Consider the following 11,785-nt stretch of genomic DNA (forward strand, 5'->3'; position numbering starts at 1 on the left):
ACTTGTCTAGAGCACTTAAAGGTTTTTCCAAGCCAAGAACCATTCAGGAACCTTCTTTGTTCAGAGAATACAATGAAGTGAATGATGTAAACTACACTTTATGGACAAAGGCATTGGTACATCTGCTCATTCATTGTTTCTTCTGAAATCAAAGGTAAAAACATGTTTATTCTGATTTTGTTGGAGTAACTGTTTCTACTGTCCAGGGAAGACTTTGGAGATTTTGGAGCATTGCTGTGATGATTTAATTGCAATCCAAAACAAGAGCATTAGTGAGGTCATTATGTTGGATGATCACCATCCCCCTCACCCCCCTCATTCCCAACTCATCCCAAAAGTATTGAAAGGAGCACCATCCATCATTCCAGAGAACACAGTTCCACTGCTCCACAGCTCAATGATGGGGGGCTTTATACTCCTCTAGCCTATTAGTGCATTATGCATGGTGCTAATAGCTAATTCACTAATTCTAATTGGTGCTAATTTATGTTCATCTGCTCCAGAGAGTCCAATTCTATTGGCAGTACTTCTCTACAGGGAGTGGACAAGCTGTGTGTGTACATTTGCACATATGTGTCAGCAATGGGTGCAACTTAAAGTAGCTAAAGGCATTTATTAGAAGGGGTGTCCACAAACATTGTGATTAAATGAAATGTGGACCCTCCAAGCAAAAAGACTTTATGTAGTACTGAAAAATGTTTTTTTTTTACCCTTAACAATAGTGGAACTCTTTATCCACACAAAGTACCATTTAAATGAATCTTCAAAAAGCCATTTTAGAGAACTTAAATTCAATGAGATGTGCAAGTGTCAAAGAATCCAAGTGACCATGATACCTCCGGGTGGGTAGATGGCTCTCTCTCCCCTCAACACTCTTAAAGTAATGTTGGTAGACACAGGTGTCTGTTAGCTGGTGTTGCCGAGCTGGAGACATGGTGCTTTCCTCAGAGTGTGTTGGCTTCCAGGCAATGCATTTGGTGTCAGTTTAAAAAGAGGATTATCGGAGGAGACATGTGTTAAGTCCTTACCCTCCTAGGGTTGAGAGCATTGCTTGTGCTGGGAGGAGTTACTGGTGAGTTAAGTGGCAGTACCAAGAAGGAAAAGGAAAAAATGTATCCCCACATAATGTAAAAGTAAACATGATCACTCACAAATCCATTTCTTCAAACATGGATCTTGAACCTTTTGTGGCAGCTTTGTTTTATTAGGTTGTATATGCATATGGGGACTGACAGTTTATGGAGTTATAAAGTTTCAGTTAAAAGGTTTTGCTAGACCCATACATCTAAGCCAAGGACCATTAGAAAAGCTTTATACTTTAAGGGGGGTAATTGTGAGCAGCCTGTTCTCGTCTTGTGTTTTCCGTAGGCACCTTACTAAAAAGGAATCTGTACAAAACAAGAAAGGAGACGGCAGCAATTCTGCTGAGGTTGAGCCTGAGTGCCGGCTCTCAATGGTTTACTTTGTTCTCTGCGATGTGCTACATGACACAGCTGTTGGAATAATGGGGCCAGGATTAAGATTTCATCCCTCAGCCTGACATGTTCCCTCAGACAGCTCCCTCCTTAACCCGCGGAGCTGTCTTCAGGCCACAGCTGTGCTTTCAGATAATGTTTTGCTTAACGTGACTTCTTTGATATGGAAAAATGAGGGTGGGCTTGTCTTTGCTTTTCTCTCATGTAACCTCTCTTGCTGTGTGACAATGCTTCTCCTAGGTTCATTCACAAAAAAACAAACTTACACACACTTGCATGTGTTAACCTCTAGTGCACCTTCCAGCATTAGACATGGAACCCTGCACAGATGAACCCATTATGTGACATTAAGGCTGTGAGATAGAACCAAAATTATTACCAGTATTATTGTTCTATATTAAAACACACTGGTGAATTAATAATGTGATATGGTCTTTGCGATGGTTGCCCTGCATTTATTTGTTGTTGTTTTTTGTTACATAAATAACTTGATCATCATCAAAACACCTGCAAAGACAGCTTACGTGGTTCCCACTTCCAGAGACTAGCTTCCCTAGGTGGTTGCTATGAAATTCCAGGTGGTTGATGCGGTCCCACATGCACCCAGCCACATTGGCTGGGTGTTACTAATGTATTTTTATCCTCATAACATAAGAAGGGTGCACAAACTTTTGGACTTTATTCATTCCCATGGTAAAAATATATTTTTAAATCTGTTGCTATGCAGAAACCGTTTGGCCAATCAAGAAGCTGCGCACAAGCCTGAATCTTACAATTAGACCATACAATCTGTGGTTGGAATGGTGCCAATATCTTGATTTTTCAGCAGTGAAATGAGAGAAAGAAGAGCAATGAGAAGATTATAAATTGGATAACAATATAGTCCAGATCTAATGCATCAGCCTTCTTGATATTAAAGCAGGCAATTCACTCCTAAGTCTGAACAGTCCATATATGACAATGTATTGCTTTTGCAATGTCATAAAAAACAATTCATTAGCATAGTATTCCCCCTGTATTAAGCCCCACTCATTCATGTGGACATTTTCACAGAAGAAGTGTTTCACCTGGGCTGCTTTTTGAATGAAGTTCAATACAGGGCTGTCAACATTTACATATACCAGTCATGTAGGTACAGTAGGTTAAGGGATAAAGAGAACCTCAGTATAGTTGGTGTACCAATAATGCTGGTGTCTCTAACAGCAGAATTATAATTTGAGCTCAGAGTGATTGTCTTACAGATTGTTATAATTGAGATCCAAAGTGGCACTGGCTGAGAACCTGGTAGTGCTGGGTGATTTGACCTTGATTACGATTATATAAGCTGCTTGAGGTGCTCAGTTGGCTTTGTGTTTGAGCTCTCCTCCATGTTGCTTCCATGTCGCGGACTGGACAGGGTGGAGGCACGGGGTGGACTATACATGAGTATGTATGAGTATATTTAAGGGGGCAGTACATGAACACACACAATGGCGAAGCTACTAACAGAATTTTTAATTGAAGTGAAATATGTGACACGGGCCAGATCAAGGAAGATAATGTCAATTAGAGGTTCTGAATATCAGTTTTAATGAATTTCTAATTAACTGATCAATCCTAGAACCATATCCAATGCAACACCAAACACAACACTAATTACATTCACTAATACATACATTACCTTCAGGTTCCCATAGTCTACATAACACACAGAGCAAAAAGTGACTCTTACCTCAGTCCACTGGCCTTGGGTTTGGACCATGAGCATGACGCAAGGATCTGACTTGTTGAGCGTGTCTCGGTCCAGCAGGGACTTGCAGGACACACGCAGCTCCACTTTAGTGACACAGGCTGCAGGGCCCCCGATGCCGGCCACAGGAGATGTCGCTTCCTGTGACTCACTCATCCTGGCTCAGTATAGACGGAGAACACCTACCAGAGGGTGTGGATAGGGCTGAAGAAGTCTTTCACTTTACAAAGCAAGAGCTAGGAAAGCCAATTCAAAGACCTTGACTGGACGAACAAGCAGGAGATGTGGTCATCTCTGTCTCAGGTTTGCTGTGATTGAGGAGGACTGAATTAACATAGGGGTCCTTTTGGATCTCAGAAGAACAGTAGGAATGGTGTCAAGATGTAGAATGTCATGGAGTGGGTCTATAGCCTTAGAGTGGAACCCTAAAGAGTGAAGAAAAATTGGATGGTCTCAAAATATCTCCATTTCAGCAGAGCTGTTTGATTTCCCATTCTATCTTAATTACACTGCTGAAGTCAGAATCAGTTCGGCTACAGTTTCAGGCAAGACTTCAAATATAGAGGCACATATATGACACATATCTTATTAATTATGCAAAATAACATGCTCTCTGTGCATGAAAAATGACAGCTGACTGCTAAAATCCCTTTAAAAATCAATGACTAACATAATTTAAAAATAAAAGCATATGCCATAATCATATGCTTTTATGTTAGCATCCACGCCACAGCAATGGAAAATGCCTTTCCCAGTGAACCAGAAATGAACCGTAGAGGGATCAATCTACGCCTTAATAAATGTATGACGGCTACAGTCAATGTATGAGGTGCTAGAGCCGGGAGGGAGAGCGCAGTGAATCTCTCCAGCTGACTTTGATATTAACTGGGCGGTTCCGTCTTGCATGAGCAACAGACGTTAAAACTGCACTGTTCACCCAACAGTGCTGGATGTCATATTTTTACGGCTACGACCCCACATGAGCAGCCTCCTGCAAGTCTCCTGGATGCTAACGGAGGAACAAGCACACAGACTTAAAAAAAAAAAAAAAAAAAAACCAACACCAGAAAACCAGAAAACAGCAAACGCGCTAACAGGCTTTCACGTTTCAGCACCGCTGCGTGGGGACAGCTCCCCGAGCCTAGCCTTGAGTTCAGAGCAGCAAAAAACGCTTTAAAGTTTAAACAGACTTTGCTTTGATCCTGTGTGTAACCTGCTCTCAACAGTGAAACAGTGACTCTGAAACGCCAACAAGACACAAAGGCTTCAAAGCCCGTGCGTAAACAGCGCGCGCCTTCAAAGTTTGCGGAAACCTGGATGAAACAAACTCCCAAACATCTAACCGTTGATGGTAAACGGTGTCTACACACACACACACACACACATACACACACACACACACACACACACTACCCTAAGCTACCGCACATGGCAGTTCTGTCTCATTCATTCCACTAACCCACCCATCACCATTCAGCAAACATCAGAAATGATTAACCCCAGACTACACCACACACTGCGAGCGCCTCCGTTTGGGCTCCTGGATGCTCTCCTTCTTCTTTTCAACTCCCGGTCTTCGTGAACAAGTGGAAAGTTGCCACTCGAATGAGACGGCTGGCCATGCACACAAAGCTCAACACCGAGCAAGTAGCTAATTATCAATATTGCACAGACATAAACGCTGCAGCACAGTGCTGATTGCCTCCTCTACGCAAATAGACCAACAAAAGCAACAGATCTGCTACAAATCCAATCTCACTCTCTGACAAAGACTCAAAGACTCTGCACTTCATCCTCAATAAAGGGAGAGGAAAAAAAACACTGCTGAACTCACGAGTCTGCAGCTCCCGTGCGTCTTAGGTCTTGTAAGACGCGCGCACTTGTTTTTCCAATGTTTCCTCCACGGCTGCTAAATAATTTTTCCCGAAACTGATGTGCAGTTGAGAGCAGAGCAGGGTAGGGAAGGAAGGGTGGGAGAGAGAGAGAGAGAGAGAGAGAGAGAGATAGGGAGAGAAAAGGCATTGTTGTTATTTCTTTTTCCACCCATATTCCGCCCCATTGGGCTGAGATTGCCTTGTGGAGTCTCGCCTTCTGCGCTAGAATTGGCCAGTAGTTCACGTTCATAAGCAGTTCACCAATCCGCGCGCAGAAGGGCGGGGCTTTTGAGGGTTGGATGGGTGAAAAAGAGATAAGGCGAGTGAAAGATGCCCAGAGAGCTGCTGATGGAGCTGAAGAGAATGATGACGATGATGATGAGGAGGAGGAGGACAGGAAAGAGAAGCAAGACATGGGTAATATGCCATCTTTTTTATGAGAAACAAATAAATATGACTACTTAGTGCTTTAACTGTCAGGTTAACATACATACATTCAGGTTCATAAGTATTTGAACAGTGACCCAATTTTCTGTACACCAATTCTGACCCAAGTCTCTGAAATGAGGTAATTAAGATTTACAGCCCCTCCTTTTCAAAGTCTCAGAAGTAAGCAGTTGGTGTGACGGGTTGTCTGAATATTTAATGACAAATTAAAGAGATCAAGAGATAATTTAAGAGATGATTTTTGCATTTGATAGCTGTTCAGGGGAACTCTCAATAGATGGTTCAGCTAGGTGTCAATTCAAATAACGGAGGCCATCATTAAATAAAATAAAAATGAAATCATGAAATAAAAACTAAGCAAACCAATCAGAAAGAAAGCAGAAGGCAAACTGAAGGAATACAATGGTAAACTCAGCCACATCAAAAAATCTGGAAAATGAAGCCTGACCAGTTCTGGAACAACATTCTTCAGGCGAATGGATAAAATTAAGATTAACTCAAGAATGAAGGAAAATTAATGATAATAATTAATGGTTAATGATCTGAAGCAATACACAGCATCTGTCAAACATGGTGGAGGCATTGTCATTTCATGGACATGGATGGCTGCTAATGGATCTGGGTCCCTAGTGTTTATTGATGATGTGACTGCTGATAGAAGTATCAGGATGAAATCTGACGTGTGTAGCGCTAGACTTCCTGCTCAGACTCAGTCAAATGCTGCAAAAAGGTGGTACTTCACAGTAGAGATGGATAATGATATCTATAAAAGCAACCCAAGAGCTTGTTAAAACAAAGAAATGGAATGTTCTTGAACGTCCAAGTCAGTCACCTGACCTCAATCCAAATTGAGCAGCTTCTCACTTACTGAAAGCAGAGAGATCCACAAACAAGCAACAACTGAAAGCAGCTACAGAGCTGGCCTGGCAAAGCATCTCAAGGATTCCAGACATCTATGCAAATGATTTGCACCCAAGTATTCGAAATAATAAAATTGTGTTAGTCTGTCCAATTACTTTAAAGTCTGTGAAAATAGAGTATGGCTGAAATCAGTCAAATTCAAGATAAAAGTCTACACTGCTTGATTGCCTCAGTCCAAATACTTATGGACCCAACTGTAGGTGCATGTCATGAGTTTCCACTGACTGGCTGAGTTTATGGCCTATTTGTTGATAGGAAAGACACACTGAAGTTATAAGAAGGGTTACAGCCTGGACTGCTTTTTGGTTAAGGCACAACACTGGGCAGCCAATCAGAGAGAGACAATACATCACTCTTAAAGCCACAGCATCAAAACCAACTTGTTCAATTGTAAGGGCTAAAAAGAGCTTGAAAAATAACAATTGTGTGTAATAATCTACTGTACAATATAGATATAGCAAAGCATTCATTTAAGCACATATGAGCAGTGGGAGCTACTGCTCTAAATTGCCTGACTCTAGGCGTACAGTCTACATAGCACCACGACTCCTGGTATACATACCTTATTAAAATGCTCTATCTTCTTAATAACAATCCACACAGTAAAAACCACAAGCTAGGAGTGTCTTCTTATAGCCTACCCCTGCCTTGAGGGCATTGATTACGTTTGGTTTTAGACAGTTGCTAAGTTATAAATTATATAATGGAGGTAGTTTTAAAAAGGCTGTCCACACTTGAAAAATCTTAAATGGTCCCTTCAAAAAAAGACCATGCACTGAAAGAACCATTCCTTAGGCAACTAAAAGTGTCGCTTCTTGAGCAGCACTCCAACAAACTCTTTTTAGCATCTTTTATTTTAAAGAGTGTAGTCATTTCTGGACCATAAAGTGCTGAAGAGGAAGTAGAGAAGCCATCTAGTTCATTTTTGGCTGTGGAGGCAGCTGCAAATGACTACAGACACTGTGGGAAAAGTGAGAGACGGGCTGCAAGCTTCTTGTGATTTGATGAATGCATAAGAAAGAAAAGAAGAAAAAGAGGCATGAAAAAACTGTGATATATTCCTATTGGATCTCAGTGTTGAATTATAAACAGATCATTTATGAAACGCAATTTGTTTTGTAATTCATAATCATTTCAGCTAAAAGATAAGATGTTGTGTAGCTAACATTCAGCCATGTCACTCCTCTGCTGCGTTCTCTTCACTGGCTTTCTGCAGCTGCTTCAAAACCCTGACACTGGCCTACAAAGCCAAGAATGGACCAGCCCCTCCGGACTTGATGGCAATGGTCAAAAGCCAATCTGCACCAAGAGCCCTTCCAGCTTCAAGTACAGCTCGGCTTGACCAGCCATCCCTTACAATCCATGGAAGACAAGCGTCCAGGCTTTTTTCTAGTGGTGGAACGAACTTCCCCTGGGTGTCTGAACAGTAGCAACAGTCGTTCACTGTCTTCAAATGCAGACTGAAGACCCACCTCTTCCGAGAATACTTGGGCGAATAGTAGAGTACTATGGTCTCCATATTGACTTGTGTCTTTAGTAGTGTTTAGTAGTGTCTAAACTTAGAGGTATCTTTGAATTTTAGTCTATTCAAACTAGCTGAGGTTATTCTTGGGTAAATAGCGAAGCACTTTTCTAAATTGATCTGGATAAGAGCGTCTGCTAAATGGCCTAAATGTAAATGTAACATTGAGTTTTGAGTGATGAGGCCACAGTCAACGATGTGCAAGCAATGCTATGCACCACCCTCTTGACTTGGCAGCCACATGTTTTTTATTTTCTTGTCTTACCAGCATACAGCTGTTCTCTCTGAGTTGTGTTGGTCTTCCAGATCACACCTTGACCTCCACAGTTCCCCTGAACTGCCATTTGTTAATAGCACTGTAGAAACCACACGCCTAGGACCATCCAGTTTGCCAAATACACAGTCATATCAGAATATTATGACCACCCACTATACCACTTTTACTCATCATATAGGAGCACTGTGTAGTTCTATAAGTCCAGACTGTAGTCCATCTGTTTCTCTGCATACTTTATTAGCTACCTTTCACCCTGTTCATCAATGGTCATGACCCCACAGGACCGCCGCAGAGCAGGTATTGTTTGGGTGGTGGGTCATTCTCAGCACTGCAGTGACACTGACATGGAGGTTGTGTGTTAGTCTGTGTCGCACCGGTTCAAGTGGATCAGACACAGCATTGCTGCTGGAGTTTTTAAACATGGTATCCACTCACTGTATATAAATGCAAATATACAGAGGTAGCGTTGCTCATATATCCAGACACTATAGTGTTCTGGGAACACTTGGAACATGGCTGTGAGAATTTGCTTACATTCAACCAACATGTTGTAAGTAAAAGGGCTTAGAAAAGAGATAAGGGGGTCAAATTAACCAAACACAGGAGCTAATTTAAACATAGTGGCTGCATTATGGAAAGTCCTGCCCTTCAATATAATAAGCCTACTTATGAACTCAAAACTCAGTGAAAGTCTAGCAACTTGCTGGCTATCTACATATGCCAATCAGTTGCATAATGCATAACGTCATCTTATTCAAACATCACTATTTAAATTAAACAGCCTCAACAGCATATGGTAGCATTCCTCATTCCAAAAATAACCTATCCATATTCAAATATCCTGTGTTTTCTTCTCTTTTTTCTAAAATTCATATATTATTTTACTAAGCCAGGAGATGGTACAGTCTCTTGTGACACTGACAAAGAACTTGACAGGCACAGAAACAGTGACAGGGTACAGAATGTCCACTGTTGTGTTATTCATACCCAAATGTGCTTGCGACATGACACTACAAATAGTGTATTTTTCTCCAGTACAGACATTCATTCAAATTTGATATTGGTTACTGTACTGAGGGGGGCACAGGTAGACCACTCATAAACGTGTCCATCTGTTTCTTAATAATGTCAGATGTTAAGGATCACAATCGTCACTCCAGCATCCTAAAAAATCTGATCGGGCCTCCATCACTCCAGAGTTCTCATTCTGACATTGGCATTTGGCATGGCAACTTAGGCCAAGCATTCCATTTTATTGGCAAGCGTGTGTGTGTGTGTGTGTGTGTGTGTGTGTGTGCGCGCAACTGAGTCCTGTGTCAGCATTCACTCATCAAAAGGCCTGTCTGGATACTTTTGGACACAAAGACTAAATGGCAAAATGCTAAATCAACAAGTGAACCACCTGCACTCTCGTGTGACAAATAACGCGCTTCTGCTCCTAAAGCCTGATGAACATCAGTTCTCACACACTACCCACAAAAACCATTCAGAGCTTACATAACCATCACTCACTCCACTGCATATGTGTGCTTTCTCCTGTGAAGTGCTTGAATGCATGACCTGTTGAAGGACTCCTTACGAGTGCGTTTCTCATGTGTCAGCCCACTTCTCACACTTAGATAACAGGATATAAAAACAATGAGCCTGTTCCATTTTTGGTTGCAATGGAAACTAGAATTGGCTCCCCCCTCCCTAAGGATTAGTGCATTTCCTCCACCTCCAGTTAACCGTTCTGTGCAAGAGTTGGCCCAGCATACGAGAGAGAGCAGCAGGTTTGGTGTGGCCATCAGGCCGATGTTGCTGATTTCTTCGCTAATTCAATTGGCTGTCTTCTGCTAATTCGACAAGGTCAAGAGGCACTCCGGCTCTCACAAAAACAACAGAAATTGGCCACAATCCTAATGAAAATGATTGCAAGTACACAAGTGAGTCGACCCACTTGCTAAACAGCTCTTTGAGTTCTCGCGGGCTGCAAAGTGATGATTTTAATTACTTGCTTTATTGGACTCTTTGGCTCACAGTCAGGTTGCTGTTTAACCCCTTAAACTGCAAACGTAATAGTGAGTTGCTAATCGTAAAGGGCCCATATTATGAACCTATGAGTTTTGACATAGCAGCACACCATTCATTCCCTAGTCCATAATGTCCATGTATAAAACCTGAGCTGCAAAACAACCCATTCTTAATTCAATAAAAAAAAAACAGCATATTTACATATCTGCCTATACAGCTTACAGCAGCTCTGCCCAATGCCTGTACAAAACATGGACATGGCACAATGTGTCTCAAAGGTGAAGCAACCACAGGTCAACCAGGTATGCTGGCAGGTAGGGGATGTGTAGCCCCGCCCGTCCCCATATGTTTCAATGACAAAACAGCCCAACAGCCCAACATTGGATATCTTTCAATATCCAAAGTCTAATCTCAGCAGTTAGTTTCCCCTGTGCTAATATTGGCCCATTTTTATTTACCTCTAGAAATAAGTTGTTAAAGTGTTTTAAAGTGTTAAAGTGCTGTATCATAAAAAGGCGGGGTCACACTGAGCAATTAAGTGATTGACAGCCTTTGCTGAAAGAGACCATCTGCAGGACCTTTATCGAACCCTTTCTGTTCATTACATGAAGTAGCTGAGTTGAGACGGAACTTACGTGAACTGCACCTTTACTGCTGAAACATTTCACTTACTGGAGAAACTGGGAATCCAGGGGAAAATCCACTTTGCCTGAAGGTGGTCTGAGACACGCTTGGTCTGGAAAAATAAGGTGGGTCTACAAAATGAGTAGGCGAGCTTGGCTCTGCCTCTGGTCTGTACTATGCAGACTCTGGTCAGATTTTGGCTTCATAATCATGAACTGAACTGAACTGCTTCATAATGAGCTGAACTGTCTTAAACCACATTGTTCATTTCCTAGTCCATAATGTCCATATATGAATATGTAAGTATGTAGTGTAGCGGGTAACAACACTGCCTTTCCTGTGGCAGGCTAGGGTTTGATTCCCTAGTCACCACATCACACCAATAATAGTCCTTGAGCAAGCCTTTGAATGCTGTATTACCTGTGTGATTCAAATGTTAGTCCTGAATGGCATAAATGAAAATAACTGCCTTCTGAATGAGTGACAATACAATGCAGCCAATCAGAACAACGCTAATTTACATGAATTAGTCTTGAAGGCACAGAAACATAAACCGGCTCTTTAAATGTAAAGGACTGGCAGGTCCTCCAGGTGTTTGAGGCAAAAACCTCTATTATCAGATGGACTGGATAGAGAACCCTAATAGTGTCCTAACCTGACCTCGGGGGACAACAATAAATAATTAAAAAAAAAACATGTAGGATATGGGTCCTTCGCAAGGCAGCACTGAGTTTAGCCTAGTCAGTTCAACTGTCTATTAAATAGACTGAACAAACAGATTCCCTGCTGCTATCATGCCTCACCTCCCACCAGAAGCCAAACAGCCCATGGGGGAAATCTGCGACTGCAAGGAGCAGCAGGGCTCGGAGGGCTCCACCTGAGCTCCAGCACTGAGAGGCCATG

General features: G+C 42.0%; 1 protein-coding gene across 1 annotated transcript in view; it reads right to left on the reverse strand.

Moving 5' to 3' along the window:
- cpne7 (copine VII) overlaps window positions 1-5,169 on the reverse strand; it is a 59,694-nt gene extending 54,525 nt beyond the window's left edge. The window contains exons 1-2 of the mRNA XM_072661203.1: window positions 5,039-5,169; window positions 3,187-3,629 (exon numbers count right to left, since the gene is read on the reverse strand). Coding sequence (XP_072517304.1) covers window positions 3,187-3,360 — 174 coding nt within the window. The 5' untranslated portion in view covers window positions 3,361-3,629; window positions 5,039-5,169. The remainder of the gene's footprint in view (window positions 1-3,186; window positions 3,630-5,038) is intronic.
- Between the last annotated feature and the right edge of the window lie 6,616 nt (window positions 5,170-11,785).

Source organism: Salminus brasiliensis, chromosome 17 (assembly GCF_030463535.1).
Source record: "Salminus brasiliensis chromosome 17, fSalBra1.hap2, whole genome shotgun sequence".
NCBI classification, from domain to species: domain Eukaryota; kingdom Metazoa; phylum Chordata; class Actinopteri; order Characiformes; family Bryconidae; genus Salminus; species Salminus brasiliensis.